At 35.3% G+C, this 26,187-nt stretch overlaps 1 protein-coding gene and 1 pseudogene across 1 annotated transcript; one reads left to right on the forward strand and one right to left on the reverse strand.

Annotated features, from left to right (window-relative positions):
* Positions 1-2,420: 2,420 nt before the first annotated feature.
* On the forward strand, positions 2,421-5,326 carry LOC107643032 (flavin-containing monooxygenase FMO GS-OX-like 4). The gene is made up of 6 exons (XM_016346566.3): positions 2,421-3,121; positions 3,740-3,810; positions 3,946-4,098; positions 4,211-4,293; positions 4,400-4,709; positions 4,964-5,326. The coding sequence occupies exons 1-6, from the start codon at positions 2,509-2,511 to the stop codon at positions 5,144-5,146; spliced, it is 1,413 nt and encodes a 470-aa protein (XP_016202052.2). The 5' UTR covers positions 2,421-2,508; the 3' UTR covers positions 5,147-5,326.
* Positions 5,327-5,580: 254 nt separating this feature from the next.
* LOC107640216 (pentatricopeptide repeat-containing protein At4g18975, chloroplastic-like) lies at positions 5,581-24,528 on the reverse strand (annotated as a pseudogene).
* Positions 24,529-26,187: the final 1,659 nt, after the last annotated feature.

Below are 26,187 nucleotides of genomic sequence, written 5' to 3' on the forward strand. Positions count from 1 at the left end.
TCCATTGGATTTGAAGAACTGGTTCTTGTATCATAGCAGAGAGCATCCGTTCAAGTTCTTTTCGAGACTTTGGTGGATATGGAGAGTAAGGAATAATGACATCTTTAATCCTCATGAAACTTGGCCTTCGGAAAAAAGTGATTTGTCTGGCATTAACTTCAGAAAAGGAGCTTAGGAATATTTTTGAATTACAACGTATATCCCTTCTCTCTACTCTAAATGGTTTTTGGAATCCTCCATCCATTGGTACTTTCAAGATTAATTGTGATGCTAGTTATCTTGGTTCGGGTGATAGTGTTGGTTTTGCTTGTGTTATTAGAGATTGTAATGGGAGTTGGCAAAGGGGGTGTTTAGGAATGATTGAGAGTAATAGTATTCTTCAAGGGGAATTGTTTGCTATTTAGAGAGGATATCTCTTAGTTTGGGATGTGGGTCAAGGAGATGTTATTTGTGAGATGGATTGTGTAGAAGCATTTAATCTTGTTACTTATCACCAAGATAGTTTTGGGTTTATTGATCCATTGGTGCTCAAAATAAGAGATATCATGCATTGGAATTAGTGTGTTGACTTTCGTTTGATTATGAGAGATGCAAATACGGTGGCAGATACTATGGCAAAGATGGCGATGAGTTAAATCTCAATTTGGCCCCTGAAATTTAGCCCGATGCTCAGAATGACCCCCACAATTTCGTTGGCCCTAATTAGAACCCCAAATTTGTAATTGTGGCTCCAACTTGCCCCTGCGATCATATCCGTCACCAGAATGCTGATTTGATGCAATTGCATGACACAGTGGACACTACTTAAACGACGTCGCATTGGTTTCGCGCCCAAACCCTTTGGAAACCACGTCGTTTCAGTTTTTTGTGGGTTAAAACTCTTTCTTTCCACTACAATGATCATAAGTTGCCAAATATCAAGAAAACTCTTACACTACGTGGTTTTCAAAGGGTTTGCGCGTGAAATCAATGCGCCGTCGTTTAAGTAGTGTCCATCATGTCATGCAATTGCGCTAGATCAGCATTTCGGTGACGGAGATGATCGCAGGGGCAAGTTGGAGCCACAATTATAAATTTGAGAGTCTAATTGGGGCCAACGAAATTGTGGGGGTCATTCTGAGAATCAGGCCAAATTTTAAAGGCCAAATTGAAATTTAACTCGATGGCGATGAAATACAACTTTCTCATGCGAAACTTCTTTCATCTTGAGAGGAGTTTAAGAATAATCTTAAAAGGAATTATTTTTCTGTTTAAAAAGATCTTTTATTTAATTTTTTTAGTTTATTTCGGTCACTACAAAATATCAGCTAGCTGTTATAATTGACAACATGACAATGATTGTGCAATATCAGCAATTTGTTTACTAACTCACGTAAAAAATAAACTAAAAAATTTATATCTAGTTCAAAATTTAATATAAGGGGTCAAATTAGTGTAATTAGAATCTCAACGCGAAATCCAATACGGAGGAACACTAAAATTGTAGTCCCTTCTGTTACTTCAAGAAAGACAGTCCATGTGAGGAGGGACTTTACTCGTCTAATAAAATTTCAACATGTGGCAAATTTTAAAAAAATAAAAATATATATTATGTATATATTAATAAGTTAGACGTTCCCATAAAATAAAAAAAATAAGTTATACGTTACATATATATATTAACGTTGATGATATATATTATACTTTACATATATATTAATAAAAATGGAAAGGACCGTTGCATATGTATTATATATAATACATATATTAATAAAAATATATGATTGTTATTATATCATTGTTATTATTAATAAATTAATATTTTTATAATAATAAATTATTTTTTAATTTATAAATTTTAATAATATTATTATAAAAATAATATTTATATTAATTTTAATTATTTTTATTAATTAATTAAATAAGATCATAATAAAAACTAAGTTTAATTTATTTTAATACAAAAATATTTTAAAATTTTATTTATTTATAATTAAAAAATTAATATAAAATTATTTTTTATAATAAGTAGATCATAAATAAAGGATAAAATGAGTTTTTTTTAGAAAATAAAAATAACTATTTTGTTTAAGTACTAATTTTACTGGAAAAAGAAAGAAGAAAAAAAGCGGATTAATTTTTTTATATATTAAAAAAAATTTGGTGTAATACTCAATTATTAGATTTTATGTTATTTTTTAAAATTATAGAAATAGTATAGTACACCTTCTTGTATTGTATGTATTGTATATAATATACAATACAAGAAGACGTATTGTCAATACAAAAAAAACGTATTATACTGTTCTCACAATTTTAAAAAATACCATAAAATCTAATAGTTAATTATTACACCAAAATTATACCAATACCTAAAAAAATAAAAGGAAAAGCGGCAGTGGCAGAGCATTTTTAAAATAAATAGTAGAGAAATAAATAATAAAATAATAATAAGGCGAATGTCGTCTTAAGCTAGCTAACAGCCCATATTTATTGCTTAAATGGTTAATAGAAAAAGAAGGATAGCCCATGCCACCGCCAATCAATTCCATCCTCCGTCAACCACCTCCGCCACTCCCACTCATGTCGTCTCTCACGACGCGCCACGTGGCAGTCATCGGAGCTGGTGCCGCCGGCCTAATTGCCGCTCGCGAGCTCCGACGAGAAGGGCACCACGTGGTGGTGTTCGAGCGAGGCGAGCAAGTTGGCGGGACCTGGGTGTACACTCCGGAGAGCGAATCGGACCCGCTAGGCGTGGACCCGAAGCGCAGGGTGGTGCACTCGAGCCTGTACGATTCGCTCCGAACGAACCTGCCTCGGGAGTGCATGGGGGTTCGGGATTACCCGTTCGAGAGGAGAGAGGGGAAAGACAGGGACCCGAGAAGGTTCCCGGGTCACAGGGAGGTGCTGATGTACCTGCAGGATTTCGCTGCCGATTTCGGGATCGGAGAAGTTGTGAGGCTGCAGACGGAGGTGGTGATCGCTGGGTTGGGAGAGGAAGGGAAGTGGAGGGTGAGATCCAGGCCGTCCAATCACAACAGAATGAGATCTGATGATTGCGATTGTGTGGATGAGATTTACGACGCCGTTGTTGTTTGCAATGGCCACTACGTTCAGCCTCGCATCGCTGACAATATCCCTGGTTTGTTTTCTGTTTTTAGTTACTGTCCCCACCTTCTTTCCTTGTTTTTATATGCGCCTTTCACTTTTCAATAATTATTAAAGTATTTATTTAAAACAATTTTAAATTTTAATAATTTTATTTCTTGATTTATGATTTGTGTCAAGTTTAGAACTTAGGAGGGATTTGTCTATTATTTCTTTTTTCTTTGGTACATTATTATTTATTTCTTTTCTCGAATTCGCGAAATAATAATGCTTTTTCTAGGGCCTACATGATTTGTAATGGCTAATGTCAAATCTGCCCTGGGAAAGTACGGGCTATACTCCAAGAGTTGGCCCAAAACCAAACTGTGACAAAATAGTTATTAGATTGCTCCGGTTCAGGTCATTACCAAAAACAAAATATTCTTAGATTGCCCCTCTTTTGGACTCTTTTTAAAGAAAAAACAAATTTCATACATACACGTTAATTTGTGAAGGAAAATTATATCTCCTTTAGCTATTCAAGCTACCGCGAAAATCTTGAGGGCGGAAACGTCAATCCCAGTAATTGATAATTAACAAGAGAATGAGATGAAATTCATTATTTATGCTCGTGTTTTGTTTCGTTCCATGTTTTAATTTAAAATCTTTGCAGGGATTACTGCATGGCGAGGGAAGCAAATGCACAGCCACAATTATAGGACACCTGAGCCTTTTCAAGATCAAGTATGTGCCTGCAAAAGCATTTTTTGGCCTGTATTATACTGCTAATACTCTCTAGCTCCATTAAAATATCATATGTTGTTGCTCTACGTTTGATATTTTTTAGCGTATCTGGTTTTTCCATTTCAACTCGGGCAGGTGATTGTTCTAATAGGTGGTGCAGCAAGTGCTGTCGATATCTCTCGAGACATCGCTACCGTTGCTAAAGAAGTTCACATTGTAGATAGGTCACTCAACGAAAATGCAATTGGCAAGCTACCCGGCCATGATAACATGTGGCTTCATTCTATGGTAAAACTTATCATCCATGGTGAGAATTGGATGGCTATTATGATTACTAGTATCCATCATTTTATTTGACAACTTTTCTCTTGAATGGTTTATCTTACGCGCTGGTATGCAGATTGACAGTGTTCATCAAGATGGCCGTGTGATTTTCAAAGATGGAGACACAGTCGGTGCGGAAATCATAGTACATTGCACAGGGTATTCTCAGCGTACTCCATTCAGTTTTATTCAAGACCCTACAAATACAATTGAAGAGAACTGAATAATTGTTGATGATTGATGACTATTTTTGTTCGTTTATCAGGTACAAGTATGATTTCCCATTCCTTGAAACAAACGGGGAAGTGAGTGTAGATGAAAACCGTGTAGGACCATTGTACAAGCATGTTTTTCCACCGGCATTGGCCCCATGGCTTTCATTTGTTGGGTTGCCTTGGAAGGTTGTTCCCTTCCCCATGTTCGAACTGCAGACCAAATGGATAGCAGGAGCTTTGTCAAATCGCCTTGCACTTCCTTCCAAAGAAGAAATGACTCAAGATACTGAAGCATTCTACTCTTCACTTGAAGCTTCTGGCACTCCTAAGCGTTACACTCATAATATGGCCAATTACCAGGTGCTTCCTAAAGTTAAAACTTAAAAGTGATGAATCTTTTTTAGCTTGTCTTATGACTGTGGTTATCTAAAATCATATACTCCCTTCCCCAATTCATAGTAACTGTTGTTTGTTTTACTTTCTGCTGCACTCGTATCCAGTTCTATTTTAATGATAATGATTAAATACATCGAAACGAAAATATTCTGAACCAGAAAGAATATATATCAACAATACTTATATTGTGTGTTTGGGATTATATATGGTGATGACAGTGGGACTACGATAACTGGATTGCTGATCAGTGTGGGATTCCTGGTATTGAAGAATGGAGGGTGGAAATGTACAAGTTTGCATCTAAGAACAAGAGGCTGCGACCTGAGTCATACCGTGACGAATGGGATGATGATGAATTGGTTCTGGAAGCTCAACGAGATTTTTCTAAGTATTTGAACTGAATGACAAGTCAACTGAGAAGTCTCAAGCTCAGCTATATTGCCATCTGCTCTGATCTCAATGCCGAGTTATACAATTACAACAAAGTTGAGTAAATTAGCACTTGAAAGTAATAAGTTAGTCATACACGAAAAAATAAATAGTTGTTTCATTCACTAATAAAATTGATTATGTTCAGATTACTTGTTTCTATAAATGTTTTCTTTTCAGTTGATGGTAATTCGCTTTGGCACTTGGCAGTGCTTCAATCACGACTGAATTCGTTGAAACAAGTACAGGGTTTTTGTCAACCCTAAATTTAACACTCCAGTTATATATGGATGTATTAGCTCTAAATAATTTAGTTATTGTACTTTGGAGCCATACCGGTCCAAATTCAAAACCAATCAACTACAAAAAATACTGTTGTGCGAAGACAACAAATAAGACTTCCTTTTCAATTTTTCTCATATGAGTTCCTCCTAGCTTTCTTAATTGATCCTTCTTTTGTGTAGAGACTGCTATATTTCTCCAGTATCCTCTCTTTCTCTTTGATGTAAGTCCAACATCTCGTATACATTTGCTACTTTCTGAATAATGGTTTTATCTCGAGGTTTACGATCAAAAACTTCAAATCCCTTGAAAAACTCTTGATGAAAGAACACAAAATTATAATGCAAATGTTAATGCGTCAATCCGAAATAAAATATCAATGACGGTCCAATGACACTGTGTTTTATCGATTTTTAGCAAATCGAGAGTAGTTCGATATCTAATGGTTTAGAATTGAAACCTACTCCTTTGTGAGTACCAGTTTTTTAAAGTGCATCAAAGGTTCTTTCGATCAAACAAAATAACCTTTGAAAATAAATTGACTGGAATTGAAATGAATTGCATTGAATTTAAATAAAACGGTATAAAATGCCTTCGATTAGATCAAAGGACTTTTAAATTTGAAAGTAAGATACTGAAACTTAAAATTAAACAAGAAAGATAAAAGTTTTCCTGAAAAGTAAATTTGCAGATAAAATAAAGATTACAAGAAACATAAATGGAATTTAAAGATGTGGAAGGAACTCTACAGAAAAGTAACTCGAACGTAAACTTAGAAAGTCGCAGGAATATGAGTGTGCTTGAGTGTTTTCTGAAGCAAAGTTTCAACCCTTTTTTCATCTATCTTTTATCTATTTATAAAAGTCTTTGACCAATCAGATTCAAGAGTAACTTCCATGCGTATTAGTTTTCGAGTAACCGTTCCCGCTCTTTCTGTACAATCGTGTGTAACCGCAAAAAATCAGCTTCAAATAACCTTCATTCCTCAACTGAGTACATCGACTGGCTCCTGTTTTTCGTTCTTCGACTAATCTTTCTCAATACAACCTTCATTCTTTGAAATAGAAATCCATTACATTTCGAATTTGGTATGTTTCGAAACAAAATATTTTCGATCAATAAACTGCCCCTTAGAATTAATGTGTTTTTTCAATATCTTTAAAGAATGAAACACTTAATCCTATCTAATTTAACTTCGCCACTATAATTAATAAATTCGTTTTAAATGAAACCTACTAATTTTCATTTATTTGTGTCCACTACGGCACGTTCCCCACTACACATCGTTTTTCTCTCTCCCACTTCACCTTCTCAAAGAAGTTTCTAATTTCAAATTTTGAAAAACGAAATACGAAACAACAATGCCCCTCCTTTATTTTCACTTAATAAAATTTCACCGTTACTCAACGTCAACCTTTCATCTCCTTAAATGTCACCTTTCTTTTCAAAAACTTTTTACCACCTGTTTCTGAATTATTCTGTGCAAATTCTCCCTTTATAATCAAATCAATCATTAGAAATTTTTTTACACTCCCATCAATGGCTTCTTCTTCTGTTCCAAAAACTTTATCTACTAAAGACAAAGGCAAACACACCGCAACCGAAGCCTTTGAACAACCTGACTTGCAGATATTAAATCGATTCAATGATATTATCATTGAAGATCCCAAGAGTTTGTCTACTGACAAAAGGATTCTCATCTCTTTCACTGCCGAAGATAAGACTTGCTATTTTGTTGGCCCCTTACAGACTCTGGAGCACACCAAAAAGAATGTCCATTTCTTTCCAAATGCCAAAGAAGAAGATTTGCTCATCAAATAGGACCTTTTCATTGCTCTCTTCATCGATCACAAGAAATCCTTCAGAAACAACCTTAAAATCATTTCCCGAAATGCCAACTTTCTTGCCTGGTATCAACACCTTGAATCAGCAAAAGGTAATGTTTAGAGAGCACAGGGCATCCATGACCTTCTTCGTCTCTCTCACATCACACCCACCACACATCGCTGGATGATTGGGACTGCACTGTGTTTCTGGAACAAGACCACCAACAATTTTCACCTCCTTTGTAGAATGGTGGAGCCCACACTGTTTGATGTTGCCGCCATTACTGGTCTCCCGGTAAACTATCCCGAGGCAACATTCTACACAAAACCAACTAAATCCTATAAGATAGTTCAAAAGAACTCTTACAGTGATTTTATTAATTACCACATGGGTTATGGAAATGATCCTGTGACTGATGAGGAAAGTGTAGCTTTTTTATACTACTGGTTAAATGCTATTATTTTTTGTTCGAGGAGTATTCAAATGCAAAAATTATTCCTCCCATTGGCTGCCTTACTCGATGAAGATCACAAATTTAACTTGGCCAAGTTAGTTTTGGAAAATTTGTTTGATGAACTGGGGCACTTGGTTGACTATCTCCGAAATAGATCTTCGATCAGTCTAGGTGATCCCCTCTGGCTTTTACAAATCTGGCTAAATGCCGTTTTTGAAAAATTTATAAAACAAGATGGGGGCAACACTTCGAAAAAATAGCACATCAAAGACTTTTGATTAGTCCCATTTCAGCCAAACTTTAAGGATGCCACTTCGACCAAAGACCTTTTTTTGGGTTGTATTCTCACTACTCCATTCATGCAAAAGCTTTCAGAATGAAGAACTGACATTTAACCCCTTCTTACGTTGAGGTTGTAAACTGGCTTGGTTCGAACGTCTCCTTTTTCCTACTAACGATGAAGACAACGATGTAGCCAATGCGACTTGAGCAAATTTCCTTGCTATTCAGGTATTTCCAATAGGAATATCTCAATACAAGAAAGAGCAATTTAAAGTAACCCTCCATGCTCCTCGTTATGTCGCAAGACAAATGGGTTTCTCCCAAGCTCTTGCATCACCTGTTCCTCGGAAAGACAGTGCTCTTTGTCATTTCGAATTCAAATCGAGGAAAGATATCAAAAAATGTCTCGATGTCAACCATACACATCGAGGCAACTATTCTCATTTGTCTTATGTTTGTAGTGCCTTCGTCACTAAATCTTTCATTGAGTGGTGGAACAATTATTATTCTCGATACAATCGTACCTTGGATAAAATCAAAGAATTTGCGATTAAAACTCTCCAAGTGGCTGAGGCCTCACCCAAAAAAGCTCCGAAAAGGAAAATCAAAGCTTCTGTACAACCCAAACAACCACGACAAAAGATTCAAAAAACTTCGACCAAAACCTCCAAACCTGTAAAGGTAAACACTTAGTTGACTCTTCCTATCAAACTTTTATCATCATATATATCTTAACAAACTTTGTATTCAATTGTTCAATCTTTAATTCAGAAGCAATCATCAAGTGAAAGCACTTCTAATGAGAGTTAACAACCATCCCAATCGAATATTTTTTTCTCATCCTCCGATAGTTCTGATTCAGATGACTTCTCAGAGACTTCTTCATTCCCACATCTCCAACCTAGAAAATCTGCCCAGGTAAAACTATTCACCAATTTAAACTTGTTCTAATCGATTTTGAATTCTTTTACTTACAAATACTTCTATCATGACAAAAGCTGGGAGGGATGCTCAATCCATTCCTTCCTCACCGATTTCACAAATCGATAAAAAAAAGGACATCAACACGGATCAAGATCTCAAGAACCTCACTCCTTGGTTCAAGCAATCATTATTATGGCCAACCCTATCCAAATTATTCCACCATTGATCATTGAAAAACAAAACCTGGTGGATATGAGCCAAGAAAAATCTCCTCAAGTTGTGAACAATTCCACTCCTTCTTCTCCCATTAATGCTAACCTTATTATCAACTTCTCGATTTCACAAACCCTCAACTCACCTATTCGAGAAACTAGAGAAGCCATACCTTCTCCTCAACATCCTTCAAGTCCAAGAGAACCAACCAAACCATCTTCTTCACAAGTCCCTAAACTTTAAAGAAATTCCAGCCACTAAATCTGATCTTCCAGATACTAAATTGGCTAAACTTGTAGTTGTTTTGACCAAAATCACCCAAGAAGAAGAAATTCCTATTTCAAGTCCGATCAAAGAGAATTTGGCAGCTCCAACTCTCCCTGCAAATCTTATCTCTACACTCTCGAACAAATAATCTCTGTTCTTAGGCTACTAACCCATACTGTTAATGAGTGGGTTGCACAATCCGATTTAAATAGCCTTTTATTTAACATTCTAAGTTCTTCCCTTTAATTCCAGGTTCCACCTCAATTCTCCTCGATAGTGAGAATATTCATGAGGGTTTCCAAAAATCTCTCCATCTCTCAAGACAGATTAAACAAAGCAAAAGAAAGAGTGATCAAAATCGAAATGGAGCCTAAAAAAGTTGGTGTTGTCCACCAGTCAATACAAAAATCATACAAAGAATTCGATCTGAGGGTTGCCCAAGCTGCCAGCACCCAAACTTATTTTGACAATCGAGAAGAACTCAAAAAAGAACTTGCAAGAATTCAACAAAGGAAAGCTGAGTTAGCAGAGCCTTATGCTATGGCACAGCAAAAGAAACACAAACTTTTCATAGACCTTTGCAAGGTGGAAAACAAACAAGAAGAAATCAGAAGAAGATATGACAGAGCGCAAAACAAAGAACACGGCGAAGTTGAAATTTATTATGCCCACTATAACATCCTTGCTTCTAACACCTCATGATCGTACTAAAAGTTCAGGCGTTACTTACCTCTAATTCTTTAATTTGATACTATATTTATTTAATATTGAGCCTTCGCGAATATGAACCAAATCTTTAATTATGAAAGCAAAAATTCTTTACTTTAAAATCACATAGTCACATAGATACATATTCACATAATAATAAATACATAGACTTATCCAAAACTTCTTAATATACAGGTCCTGCCCCTCTAAAATTTAAAATGACAAATGACGAGGGGTAAAATAAAATCTAAAACTAAATCAAATATAGAGAATGAAAACATATATATACATAAAGCTCCGTAGTTCAATCATGGCTTCGTGCCAAAACTTCCTGATGAACCTGTCACTGAAAAGAAATTCTGAAGGGGAGTGAGAACTTCGTCCTCAAAAGAGTTCTCAGTAGAGGGTTTAAGAATTTTTATAAGAAGATACGTTTAAAGAGAAGAATTAATTCCAAGGCAGTGATTATTGTTTGTCCTATGAATCTTTTAAAAACCAACGACTAACCATCCAAAACCTTTTTAAAGAAATAATATTTAATTTTTTTTAGAAATCTAAAACCTTTCTTTTCTTATAAGAAAAATCTTAATTAGTTTCCTAAACTGTATGAATGACCAACCTGCTCCAAGCATAGGTTCATTAAGTCTATGCTAAACTAGCTTGATTTTTCATATTTTACTAAACCAATCACAGCCCCCACCTCAAGCAACTCAACCAAATCAGCAATCAAATCATCACATCAGGAAAATAACCCTCAGCTTCACCACCACCAGCATGAGGGATCTCTCAGTTGCACACACATACAATACAAACAAGAAAAACATAGATAGGATGCTAATACAGGAAGTAGGTCAAATAGCAGATAAGCATAGTTAAACAGATAGGCAAACCAAAACAATGCACACCTAAACAAAACATACAAATGCATATGATGTATGCCTGTCTTATGGCTAATGAGCTCATTTGTCGGTTATACAGCCAACCCAACATGTCCTAGTAGCTAACCATTGGACAATCCCTCTGTGCGCGCATCCCCAAACTCAAAAATAATATCCATGGAGTCAAACTCCAAGCTCAATAATATAATATTCCATGGAATCAAACTCCAAACTCAAATATAATATTCCATGAGAAAAATCCCAAGCTTAATATATATATACATTCCCATGGGGGAACCCAGGGAGTTAAAGTGTCCGATTACATCTTGCGACAGAGAGTCAACAATTAGTCTCAATTTTGCAAGTCTCATTTACTTTTAGTCTATTTTCATCATCAATTCATATCTCATTGAAATATCAAATTCATCATTCCTCATTATCACACCTACCATTTGGTTCATCAATAATTTAAACGTAAAATATAATTCATTCTTTTCTAAATAAATCAAACTTAAAACATATAATCTTTAAAACCAAATCTTTCTAAATAATCAATTAAAACGAATCTTTCAGATTTTCATAAAATTTTTTGCAGCATCTCCTCTAAAACTCGGATTCTGCCACCCTTCTCGGGTTCCATCCAAACATTATTCAAACCCTTCTCAACCATTTCCAAACAGTAAATCATTTCTAGTAATCAAACTGTTTCCAATATTAAATTCTTTTCAAATTTGATTTAAACCAAATTTCAATATAAATTTTTTTCTAATACCAAATTATTTTCAGAATTAAACTAAATTTTAATATTAAATCTTTTCAAAAGTCAATTCATTTTCAATAACAAAACCTTTCCAAATCTCAAGAAAACCAATTCGGCAACTGCCAATTTAACAAAATCAATAACTCAGAATATTCAACTTTATCAAACAGTCAATAACCCAACTAGTCAAACAATCACAATTATCCAGAGCAACTCAGTTCAATCCATAAGACTCTTATAATCACCAAAATATATTTTTGCATCAAGATCGATTTATAACAATTCTCGAAAATAAAATGAGTCTAAGGAAAGCACCCCTACCTCGATTAACCGAACTCAGAAATCAAACACGACAAACCCACTTATTCCAAATTAACAGCAACAGCGGCAATGGCATGAGAACCAGCCAGAAAAAGCAGAAACACAACGGCAATACTAAAATAGAGATATATTTACTGATGAAATTAGAACTTGGTAGAGATAAACAAAATTGGAATAAAACAAAGGTAAAAGCATGGTAGATTCAGGAATTACAGAATTGAGACCAAGACAAGAAAGATGGTGATGCTAGTGGCTCTGATAGCGGTAGAGGCTCCGACAGCTACGAGAACCAGGAACAGAGGTATAACTGAGTAAGCCTCCCCTCCAAAAGCAGCACCAACTCCAACAAAGCTTGACGGTGGTAGCGGCTAACTTCAGTGCTAGCGACGCCGAGCAGAACGGCGACAGTGACTAAGGGTACGAACAGTGGCACTGGAACAACGGCGATGGAACCCTCACATCGGTGGTCGTGGATCAGTGGCAACGGTGGCGTGGAACACAGCTCCTCCTCTTCTCGATGGCGACCCTGACTCTTGCGTTCGTTCTCTCTCTCTCTGCTGGCCCCTCGACGGCGACGACTCTAGGGGAGATAACGAGTATGGACGGCAGCGATGAGGCGTGGGTCGATAGCAGCGATGGCGGACAACCCCCCTTTCTCTCTTCTCTTATCCTAGCGCGGCTCTCCCTCTCTTTTTCCCTCTTCCCCCGTCGTGGCCCTCACTCTTTTCTTTCCCTCTCTGTTCTGCGTTTCTTTCCCTCTTTTGTTGGTGTGGGTGGCTAGGATAAGGAATTAGGGTTAGGGTTTCTCAATTTAGGAATTAGGGTTTGTGAGTTTGATTTGGGAATTTAGGGTTAGGGTTAGGTTTTTATAAAAGAATATGGATAAAATAGATATTTTGATAAAATTGGTGAGTAAAATAATAATTTTAAAATCAAATGTACTCCATTTAAAAATATTTAAGAAGAGGTAAATACCAAATCGGTTTCCGAAAAATTCTGACGCTGATAAAATGGTAACTGATCTTTGTTATTGACAAAATAATCCCCGAAGGATTTTAAAATTTGACAAAAGTGATTAACCTTCAATTGAGTTACCTAAAGTTAAAGTTTAAGGATGACGTGTCAGTTGACCATTTTCATAATTACAAAATTTATCACTTTTAACTTTTATAATTTTAAAAACACCCCAATTTCAATTTTTTAAAACCCTAATCCCCTTTCTTATGGAACACTCGTCTCTTCCTCTTCCTCAGCATCCTCCTCCAATTTTCTTCTTCTTCCCCAATAAAATCATTTTCATTTTCGTTCATCGCCGCCTCTACCTTCCTTCTCCTTCTTCCTCTGACCAACCTCCGGCTCTGGCTTATTACAACAGCGCCGCCCTCCTCCTTCCCCCTTCTCCTCTCTCTTCTAACCCAAGATGCTTATTTGAGACTCAACCCCTTTTTCATTTCTCTTTTTTTCTTGACCCAGTGGTTGTGATGCTACTATGGCTGTTGAGCTCATGATGGGTGGTTATAGAAACAACAACAGCAGCAGCAGCTTCGCCACTTCCAAGGCTGAAGAGAACGCCGTCCAAAAAGTGGCATCTCTCTCAGACTCAGCCCCAACACTTTAACGCTTCTTCTTCTTCTTTTTCTTCTTCTTCTTCTTCTTCTTCTTTTTCAATCAAGACAGTTTCACATATGTCCAGTAAGAGATTTTTAGCAAAAATAATAGCAGAAAAACTAACAAAACCCTAACAATTTTTCACTCAGAATGTTCGCATTTTCATTACCATTATCATACAAGGAAACTGACGCCTTGATAGCGTGGTTCAACTCACGTTCAATCTCTTGATCCGCCCCAAAAGAAATAAGATTTTTACTGTCAACTTGCCCCCACTCTCAATTTTCATAGGCATCTTGCCTAAAATATTTGATGTATCCTTCTTAGCTGCCTTACTTGAGGTCTCTCCAATAAAAAGGAGAAGAAAAAAAGATATTAGGATTTTTTGAAAATGATGATGATTTAGAACAAGAGATGAGAGTTTCAGAGAAAAGGGATTAGGGTTTTTTAAAATTAAAATTGGGGTATTTTTAAAATTATAAAAGTTAAAAGTGGTAAATTTTGTAATTATAAAAATTGTTAATTGATACGTCACCTTTCAGCTTTAACTCCAAGTCACTCAATTGAAAGTTAGTCACTTTTGTCAAATTTTAAAATCTTTTAGAGATCATTTTGTCAATAACAAAGATCAGATACCATTTTGTCAGCGTCAAAATCTTTCAGGTACCGATTTAGTATTTACCTCTATTTAAGAATACTATTCATCAACATATTACTGAGTAAAAACAATTATTTTTAATTTAAATTATAAAATGAACAGGTTAATTATACTTTATAAAATATAATTTAAACCCAAAATGTGAATTATCTAAATTAAATCATTTAACTCTTCATTATTTTTTTATTACCAAAACTTAATTTCAAATTATATAAAATAACCAATTTCAATAAAATTTTACAAGAATATTAATTAACTTAAATTCTAAATATTTATAAAATCAACTTAATCATTCTTAATAGATTATTTTCTAAAAATAAAAAATTCAAATTAAATAATAATTTATTCATAATAGAAGTTACTTAAATTAAATTATATAATTCTTCTATTACTAAATTTTAATCTGTGTTATGCAAAATATTCAATTATAATAAAATTACATAAGAATCTTAATTAATTTAAAATTAACTTATCTCTTATTCTATTTAATTATTTTTAGTAAAATAATTTTCTTAAAATAAAATCTTCAACAAATATAATAAATCATAAATAATTCATTATTTAATTTTACAAAAATTCAGATTGTTACACCCACAACAGCGATAGAGCTCAACTTCGTATGGAACTCGAGGAACTTTTAGCCCCTCACTTGCCCAAAATCTTATGTATTGTTTGCTCTGAAATCCCTTTTTTATTTCATTTTCACTCTTTTTATTCAAACACTACTTTCTATATATCGATATTGCTTCAAGTACTTTCCATTTATCGACTTGACTATATTGCCAGAATCAATATCTTTAATGAGATATGCGTTCCCAGAATACAAATCGATTACCTGAAAAGGTCCTTGCCAATTATGGGATAATTTACCAAAAATTTTCGATTTCTTTTCCGTTGGTAAAATAACTTTTAAATCCAACTCTCCCACGCTAAAGCACTTCCCTTTCATTTGACGGTTATAACTCCGAGCAATACTATTCTTTTGATGAATTAAATTTTCGAGTGCTAAAATGAATTCCTTATCTAAATCATTCAATTCATCATCCATTGCGTTCTAATAATCTTCAATCGGTAAATCATCTTGCTTCATCACTCTTAAAGTATTAAGATTAATTTCTAATGGCAGCACCGTATCATGGCCATACACCAATTTATAAGAAGATGTATTTGTTGATCCTCTAGGTGAATTTCGATAAGTCTACAACACTTGGCTTAAAGTCTCATGCCAAGTTTGAGGTTTACGACTGATTTGTTTCTTAATCAAATTGATCAAAATTTTATTTGTTGCCTCAACTTGACCATTTGCTTGTGCATAATATGGAGTCGAAGGTACCATAGTAATGTTCCTCGAGGCTGCAAAATTTTTAATGCGTTAACCAGTAAACATAGTCCCCTGATCAGTACTCAAAGTTTGAGGAATCCCAAATCAATGAATTATATATTCCTCTATGAAGTCAATAATTTCATTTTGACCGGCCTCTATTAAAGGAACGGCATCAACCCACTTTGTAAAATAATCGATTGCCACTAGGATAAATTTATGATTCTTCGATGAAGGTGAGTGTATTATTCCAATCAAATCCAAAGCCCATCCTCGAAATGACCATGGTTTAATAATTGAATGTAATTCGGAGGCTGGAATCTATTGTATCACTCCGTGTCGTCGACACTCCTGACATGCTTTTGCATAATCGATGCAGTCTTTAATCATAGAAGGCCAATACACTCGATCTCTTCGAAGTACCCATTTCATTTTCATTCCGGCTTGATGAGCACTACATATACCTTTATGAACTTTTCCAAGGGCAATATCTTTATACGATTGACCCAAACACCTGAAAAGGCTACCATCGACGCCTTTTTTGTACAATTCATCAGCCATCAATATAAAATTCATTGCTTTTAACTTAACTTTTCGATCCACCTGAATATTCTGATTTTTTAAATATTCTGCAATTATTTTTCTCCAATCATCATCATCCCATTCATCCAGAATCAAAGCCTCTCTTTCTTCAATAGGTACCAATTTCTCCAAAGTTTCAGGGAGTATTCTATATCTCGATGCAATTTGGGCCAACTCATTAGTAATCTCATTATGAATCCTTGGAATATGAACCAAAGATACTATTCGAAAAGACACTAACAACACCCATGCTAACGATAAATACTTTTGTAACTACTCGTTATTACACTTAAACACTTTCGATAACTGTTTCAATACCAATTGAGAATCCCCAAGGATTTGAACATCTAATGCCCCTTTACCAATCAAAATTTCCAATCCTAATATCAAGGCTTCATACCCAGCGACATTATTCAAACAACGGTATTTTAACTCAAAAAAAAATTTTCTAATGGAGCGCCTTCCGGAGAAATGATCAAAATCCCAACTCCAGCACCATATTTGTGTTTCGAACCGTCAAAATACATTTTTCAATAATCGAAAACTATATCAACTATATTTGCCCCTTGGTCATTGAGATTGTTCCGTTAAGGCAAGCATCCAATTCCCTAACCGACCTCTTAACATATGATAAGATAACATGTATTTTTATCAAATCTGTCTGTGCAATTACTTTCACAGTTTTTGCAACCATATAACATTTCAAATTTGTACAAGCATAGTACAAAGACAAACACAACTTTTCGATAGGAGAATATCTTGTCTCGATATCGGTTAGCACTCTACTTAGATAATAAATGGCTCTCTCATGTCCTTCTTCATCATCCTAAGCTAACATGCATCCAATAGTATTCATAGATGTTGCAATATACAATTTCAAAGGCTCATAGGAATGGACCGTCGCCATCACTGGTGCTTTAGACAAGTAAGCTTTGACTTATTCAAACGCTTTTTGATGTTCTTCTGTCCATTCATATTGTGATTCATCATTAAGCTTAACTAAAGATGCAAAGATTTGAGTTTGGCCAGAAAGGTTCGATATGAATTGTCGAAGGTAATTAACGTTCCGAAGGTAAGATTGTACTTCCTTTTTTGACTTAGGAGGAGGCAAATCTAGAATTGCTTTAGCTTTATTTTGATCAATAGCAATTCCTTTCTTATGAACAATAAATCCCAAGAAATTTCTTTCAAACACACCAAATGCACACTTCAAAGGATTAATCTTTAACCCTTTTTTACGCATTGTATTAAATGCCTGCCTTAAATGATTGAGATGTTGGTTTATCGAATTCGATTTGACTATAACATCATCAATATAAACTTCCATGAACAACCCGATAAATTCATGAAATATGGTATTCATGGCGCGTTGGTATGTTCCACCAGCATTTTTTAAACCAAAAGGAGTTACTATCCATTCATATGTCCCTAGTGCCCACGACATCGAAAGGCAGTTTTTGATACATCGTCTTCAATGATAAAGATTTGGTTATATCCCGAATAACCGTCCATAAAACTTAAGATTTCATTGCCTGCTGTAGAATCGATCAACATATCTGCTATGGGCATAAAGCATTCATCTTTTTTAGTAGCATTGTTTAAATCTCGAGAATTAATACATACTCACAGCTTTCCATTCTTTTTTATTACTAGCGGTTCGAATAAATTTTGCTTTAATCAATCGTTCAATCTCTTCTTTAATTTTCTGATTGATCTCAGGAACAAAACGTCATGGTGTTTACTTTACTAGCCTAGCAAATGGTTTCAATGCTAATCGATGTTTCACAAGGGAGCGATTGAGACCCGGCATCTTAGGATAATCCTAAGCAAAATAGTCTTTGTATTCAAGTAAAAGACTCAACAACTTTGTTTGAAACGGCTCATCAAGATTCTTACAAACATAAGTAATTAGAACATCATCATTAGTTTCCAAATTAACTTCTTTGAGAGGATCTTGTGACTCGAAATCTCTCATCACGTCATCATCATTTACTAAATATTTCTTGAAACCCAAAGGCTCCAAATCATAAATGCAATCAAAAGATAAATCAATAGGCTCATTTAAAATGAAACAAACTTTATTATCAACCAGATCATCAATTGAATCATTTTCAGTACAATGAGCTTTAGCTATATCAATAGAAGCCTGACTGATAACATTACGAGAAACAGAAAAATAATAAGAACCCAAACCATGCCTAAATTCGATTAAAGGAATCGAATCTGTCCTACTTACTGAAATATCTAAATTGAAATTCCTACATGATTCGACTTCATATGTGGAATCATCTTTATTTTCAACAGAATGGAAATTACCTATATAATTATTTAAAGTTACTAGGTAATTCGAGACATCTTGTTCAGTAGCCATGGAGAGATGTCTTCGAACCACCACCTATGCAAACTATCACTCCCAACCAGTTGGAGGGGCCTCAAGCTCTGGATTACAGAGTTTCACGTTTAAACCTTTTGAAGTCAAGAAACAATCTTCGCAGTTGAAGGAGTTGAGCACCCTGTCGACATTTAAAGGCTTCAGCTTACCATTATACACTCTGAAATCGGCATGCAGCTGTTCAACATATAAATTCAAATCTGCCTTGATCATTTCATGTTTTCCTTCATCTCTCCACAAAAGGACACTTCGATACACAGTCAAAGGTACAGCCCCAACACCATGAATCCAATCGCATCCCAATAACACATTGTAACTGGCCTTCGAAGATATGACCACGAAGACATTATTTCGATCAGAAGATCCAACTTGCATACCAAGAGTTACCAATCCTTTTGCAGGAGTAGATACTCCACTGTGATCAGTTACAGAAATATTAGTGGGAATCAGACCACTAGGATGCTTCCCCACTTTCATTAGCATTCTCTCTGGCAACAAACTGATTGTTGCACCCCCATCGGTTAGAACTTTGTTCACACTAATCCTACTCATATAGGCTATAATATGCAGTGCGCGAAGATGGGACTTCTGTTTCTTAGTAGGCCTTTGGAAGTAACCCACTTCATCCTCAGTTCAAATGAATGAGAATACTTCCTCGTCTTTTACATCATAATCCTCATGTGGATTTCCTTCATACTCTCCGAGGTACTCAATAGGAATAATCGAAATGGTACTTACCATCTCATCATTACATTCCTTGAAATATTTCTTCCCTTTTTCAAATTTAGTAGGAGATGGAATCTCTTTCCGGACCGTTTCCCGATCAGCTGGGAATACCACTCGAGAATGAATAGAAGGGGTTGTCCATTTGGCTTTATCATTCAAAGATGGCCTTGGTATCTGACGTGCACCTCTTCCTCTTTGGCTTCCCCTGGCTCGACCCCAAAAATAAGGATAACGGCCACGATGGAAACCTTGATGGCCCCATTGTGGGTTACGCCTGTATTGAGCATCTCTATTACGAAATTCTTGGCAATTTTGTATCCATTGTGCACCTAAAGCCTGCGAACATCTCAGTGAGGAAGAAAGATTCCTTTGAGGGACACCAGAACTCTGTCCCTCCATTCTTCGAGTTGGTTGCCTCTGTCGAACTTGTTCTTTTTTATGAGCAAAATCTTTCTTCATTCTTTCTTTCTCAAAAATTGCTGCAGCTTCAGCATCAAAAACTGCATTACATCAAGGACACAGAGATACATCCCGATCTTTCAACTTTTGTTGCATTAAAAAACTCCAAGATCCCATCACCAACTCTGGGATATACCGCTCAAACATTGGTCTCGAAGTCTCCTAGAGCAGTATCGAAGTCATAAGAGAAGCCAACCATATTAACACTGAAACATGGTTCTGCAAAACTAGCTCCAGCATCGAATGGATCGAAATCAACCTTCATTTCTTTCTTACCATCATCAAATTTTAACCTCCCTTCCATGATTGCTTCTTGTATCAAGTCCTTGAAATGGATACAATTATTAGTCGAATGGCTAGTTGCTTGATGAAACTTACAATAGGATTTTCCCTTTAAATCTTTTATGGAAATCAGTGTCTTATCCTCTAGCAAGATTAATTGTTTATCTTTAAGCAACACATCAAATATTTGATCAGATTTCGAAATATCAAAACTATATTTTTTCTCACTCTTATGTTTCGAATCACTTAATTTATCAACATTCGAGATTTTCTTAAGTAAAGAACAAACATAAGATGACCATTTCTTTAATTTAGCCAAATCAACCTCTGTTTCAAAATCAGATTCTTCACTCGAAGAATTCATTGCAACATATGATACTTTCTCCTTTTGAGAAAAAGATTTATTTTTCAGTTTTCTCTCATTTTTATACTTCTCTTTTTCTTTTTGGAGAATTTCAACCTAGCGCAGCCTTTCAGCCAAATGGGCCAAATCAGGTATATGAACATGAAGCAACTTTCGATGCATGTAAAAACCTAGCCCCATAATTGCTATTTTTACCACCTCACTCTTTGGGAGAGATACATAACATCGACTCCGAGCATTTTTGAAATGGATCATATAATCGTCAATTGTTTCTCCATTATCACTTTTTAAAGCCACCAGGTCGGTAACTGTTATGTTCAACTCCCCTCTATAAAATTGTGAGTGGAAAGCACTCTCCAACTGTGCCCAAGTCACCATCGAATTAGGCTTAAGATTTGAAAATCAAGTAAATGCATTCTTCGTCAATGAACAAGGAAAAATTTCATTTTTAAATTCTCATCATTGGCCAAATTGCCTATCTCAACCAAATATCGAGCAATAACAATAGTCAATTCACCAACCTAAACCCTAAACCCTAAACCCTAAACCCTAAATCACTTTTTAAAGCCACCAGGTCGGTAACTGTTATGTTCAACTCCCCTCTATAAAATTGTGAGTGGAAAGCACTCTCCAACTGTGCCCAAGTCACCATCGAATTAGGCTTAAGATTTGAAAATCAAGTAAATGCATTCTTCGTCAATGAACAAGGAAAAATTTCATTTTTAAATTCTCATCATTGGCCAAATTGCCTATCTCAACCAAATATCGAGCAATAACAATAGTCAATTCACCAACCTCTCCAGCAAATTTTATAACTATTTTAGGATTTTTTACTCTCCAAGGCACCTCTGCCATTTGAACAACAGCTGGAAAAGCAGAGATGAAATAAGGTCGACTCATAAAACCCACATTGAATCCAACCCTTTTGAGCACATCCTCAACAATTCTCGTGATTTGATAACGTTCACCACCTTGATTGACTCTCAATTGAGCCAAAATATCATCAGCATTTTGGCCACGACGAACCGTTCGAGAATTTTCTCTGCCTAGGAGTGCATCATCATTTTCATTTTTAACCAAATTTTCAATGCCTCCATAGTTTCCTTCCATAATTTGCCTATCACCCTCATCATAATCAACAATTCGAGCGATTTGCTCTACTTTCTTAGCAAGACGTCTAAACTTGGTCTCATGATCTGTCATCATAGGGTTCAAAATTGTAGTAATTTGTTGGGTTAACAAGTTAACCAAATCATGATGACTTTCATCGACGTTTTGTCGAAAAGCTGCCATCGAATTAGAAGCATTCGATGTAGAACCCACATAATAATCTCGAGAATACTCAGGATGTTGTTGCAATGGCTGAACATTATTTTCCCTGATTGTACTTCCAAATCAAATTAGAGGAAAAAAAACTACCTATTGGCGGTGTGTAACCTGGAGGAAGGCCATAAGGTGGCCAACCGACGGTCACTGGGGGTTGAGTTTATGATGTATTACCACGTGGGAGGATACTACGCCCATTATTCCTTGTTTGAGAAATAGTAACCACCACACTTTTGTTCAACACACTTCCTTTCGGACGTGAAGTCACATCCACCGAGGATTGTGCAACTACAGGCACACTGTCACTTGCAGATGAACCACCATTCACATTCAAAACTTTGTCTGCCATGTGTACAATTCTTCCACTTCTTAATTGCATACACTATGGCAACACACAATCATTTGACACACTTAACCTTTCAAACTGTCCCACCGTGCGTGCCAATTTATTTTATCAATTTTTAGCAAATTGAGGGTGATCCGATATCTAATAGTCTGGGAGCGAAACATACTCCTCTGTGAGTACTAGTTTTCTAAAGTGCATCAAAGGTTCTTTCGATCGAAAAAAATAAAAGAAATAGGAAAGATAAACAAAATAAACTTTGAAAATAAATTGACTGGAATTGAAATGAATTGAATTGAATTTAAATGAAACGGTAAAATGCCTTCGATTAGATTACAGGACTTTTGAAGTTGAAAGTAAGATACTGAAACTTAAAATTAAACAAGAAAGATAAAAGTTTGGTTGAAAAGTAAATTTGCAGAAAAAATAAAGATTACAAGAAACATAAATGGAATTTAAAGATGTGGAAGGAACCCTACGAAAAGTAACTCGAACGCAGACTCAGAAAGTTGTAAGGATATGAGTGTACTTGAGTATTTTCTAAAGCAAAGTTCTAACCTTTTCTTCATCAATCTTTTATCTATTTATAAAAGTCTTTGACTAATCAGATTCAAGAATAACTTCCATGCGTACTAGTCTTCGAGTAATCGTTCCCGCTCTTTCTATACAATCGTGTGTAACCGCAAAAAATAACTTCAAATAACCTTCATTCCTCGATTGAGTACATCGACTGGATCCTATTTCTCGTTCCTCAACAAATCTTTCACGATACAACCTTCATTCTTCGAAATAGAAATCCATTACATTTTGAGCTCGGTATTTCTCAAAATAAAATATTTTTGATCAACACATTGTAATCGAATATTTGTGCAAATTGTCCATAACGATCAAATGAGCATCAGTAGAAGACAATAAAACTATAGTATATGGTTAGTTTGGAAAATATACCTGAACAAGATCATCCAGCATTTTGTTTCGATAATATACAGCTATCATGAGATGACACAACTGCCAGGGAACTGAATGCAAATTAGTGGCAATTTTGGTCTGCCAGAATTTGTGCGCTTCTTCCACTCTATGGTCCATATCTAAAGCTCGAATCAATTGACCATATGTTTCCATTGTGTTCCCCTGCCCCTTGCTCATCATCCATTTAATCACCTAAAGAAACCGAGTAATTTATTAAATAAAAGTGAGGTTAAGCTAAATTCCATTTAATTACGAATATCTTAGTTGCTCAAAACTGGCAACAAATCATGATATCATGTAATTTAATAAGCAAAAGAAGGAACACTACAAGATTGATAAGCTTTTACATATAAATCTAAAGTATGAGGAACTTTAATAAATAAAAAGAATAGCTAGTCATTTTGGAATATTGAAATTCCTAGATTCCCCTATCTATCTAGTTGAAGTTAACAGAGATGAGAAAGAAAGCAACCAGTGATCGCCTAATAGGATACCTGAACAATCCTATGTCATTTCTGTTGCTTCTTGAGAGCGTTCAATATGAGTTTCAAAGAGGCAATAGGGAAGTTCTACTCCCACGCAAGCCATGTATTAAGGGCACCATAAGTCGCTTCCTTCGTGTCGTTCAGATCAAGAAGCTGTGTCGCATCGCATTATTTGGTATTTAAACAAGCAATTCGAGAAACGAAAAAGACGAACTTGACTGGGCATGATGATAGATACTTATAGTAGAGAGAAGATACTTGTTCTTATCCTTCTTAAAAATGTTGTGGCCAATATAATGATTTGGTGCATCTGTATGTGTAGGTTTTTGTTGGGGAGGGGGATTAGAAATAGCCTACGAAAAATGCATTATTTTGTACAAGTATTTAAGAGTTAGGGAACAAATTGTTGATGAGCGAGAAGAGTACCTGTGATTGTGAGGGGTTGAAATGGGATAAGTTGCAGTAACGGTGAGAGGCATGATTAGGATGAAGTTTAGTGAATCTAGCAACCTGTAGATAATAAATATCCAAAGCAAGCTTAGCACACTAGTTTCGTTCAGTTCAGTTGGAAAAACAAGAAACGAAGAGAAGAATGGGACTGAAAAGATGAGAAAAGCAAGGTGACCTCCACATTTATCTCTGTTGTCATCCCTCGAGCTGTGGACGCCGTCGTCGTCCATCTGGTTGCTATCGGCACCATCGTGTCTGCGCGAAGACCAGCCACGTCGCAGTGTGTACCGCCATCCGCATCTCCAACTGCATCCAAGCATGCATCGCAAGCGGAGGAAGACGTCAAGCCATCGCGGACCACCACAGCACCCTCCTCGTCGCGATTCGTAGCCCTGCCACCACTGCATCACCGTTCTCGTCGCGATTCGCAGCACCGTCACCACCGCCGTAACCATTCTCCTCGCAATTCGCATAATACCGCCGAAGCCCCTCCTCCCCTAACAATACACAGATCACTGCCGCAACCCTCCTCCCTTTGCAATTGCATCTTCGTCGATCACCACTGTGTTCAAACGAAACAAGGTGGTTGTTTCTCCCCCCCCCCCTTTTTGAATTTTATGAAATTGGATGTTTGTTTCAATAGTTAAATTGATGTTTTTGTGAATGATTAAGATCTTTACTTCCATCTAGAACTAGTAGAATGGATTTTTTGATCATTTGTTTTAAATAATTATTTTTTTTCTTTTCCCTTTTTAAATAATCAAGATAGTGAAACAAAAGTAGAAAACAACCAATATTATGCAGATTATGTAGATGGAATTGAGGAAGGAAACTCAATGAGTGATGGAGGAACCCACCACTAAGACCTTTTGGCTTTGTGGACAAAGAAATTTCAATTTCTATAGAATTTTGTTGCAAGTTTTAGTAATGATGAGGGTGGTTTTCCTTCTGTTTTTTGTTCTTGTAAATCTTTTGTGTTTTGCTGCTTCACGTTCGAATTCTTCATAAAGATGGATATTTTGTGCAAATCTTTCCTGTTAAAGAATATATTCAAGTCCAGGGAAAGGAAAAGGTTTACTTTTGATTATTGGTGTTGCTTTTTGATAATCTTGGGAATGAGATGAGTTTGAAAAGGTTGGGTTTTTTTTATTTGCCCCATTAGTTTTTCTGTTATTGATTTGCACTGTTTCTCTTTTATGTTTATAATTTGCATGTGACTTATACAATTTTTGAGCTATTGAAAAAAAAAGATTGTTGTAGAATGATATATGATTGACTTTTACAGCATGATGAACTTAGTTGCAGAATTATTTTCTATTCTTGTGAAGTTTAATGTCTACTTATATGTGCCCCTACAAGATTAAATTGTGAATTATACTATGATTATAATAAGATTATGGATATTTTTTTGCTCTTATGTGGATGTTTATTAGATGGATGTTTTTTTATATTGTAGATTATATTTACAAAAATTTAACATGAATACAAAATTTTGTTATTAGTAAAATTTTTTAGCAACCACTTATATGTTCTTTATTTAGGCGGATTTTACAGTAAATATGGATATTATGCAGAATATTTAAAAGGATTCCAACTAATCATAGAATCAGCACCATGCAGAATATTACTTGTTTGCAAATGAGAATTGGGATGATCTTAGATCTGTGGTTAACTTTGCCATTGATCTTAATAATTCCAAAATTTATATATGATTATAATTAAAGAGTTTAATAATATTTTGAGAGGGTATTATTATTAGGATATTCAGCTGCTTAAAACTATACTACTGATTCCAATAATAGTGGCATGTATTATTATTATTATTATTATTATTATTATTATTATTATTATTATTATTATTATTATTATTATTATTATGTATTTCTATCTTACTCCAACTTTCAATTTCTTAAGGACAATTATATACGTTATGAAATATAGGATTTTGGTGATGTGAAATAGAAATCTTGTCTGGAATCTATAGGTGGATATTTTTTTGTTGTACATAGATGTTTCTTAGTTTAAATTTTACAAATGTTTCTTTACGTTTGATGAATGTTTCTTTTTATTAGATAGATATTTCTTTGTATTGTAGATAAATGTGTTGGTACATTTTATTAGATTTTTATGTT

This window comes from Arachis ipaensis, chromosome B5 (genome assembly GCF_059453495.1).
Source record: "Arachis ipaensis isolate K30076 ecotype BB chromosome B5, ASM5945349v1, whole genome shotgun sequence".
Classification (NCBI taxonomy): domain Eukaryota; kingdom Viridiplantae; phylum Streptophyta; class Magnoliopsida; order Fabales; family Fabaceae; genus Arachis; species Arachis ipaensis.

Coding starts and splice junctions, on each gene's coding strand:
- LOC107643032 (XM_016346566.3), top strand. CDS start 2,509: ATGCCACCGCCAATCAATTCCATCCTCCGTCAACCACCTCCGCCACTC. Junction 3,122..3,739: donor CATCGCTGACAATATCCCTG/GTTTGTTTTCTG, acceptor AAATCTTTGCAG/GGATTACTGCATGGCGAGGG. Junction 3,811..3,945: donor CTGAGCCTTTTCAAGATCAA/GTATGTGCCTGC, acceptor CAACTCGGGCAG/GTGATTGTTCTAATAGGTGG.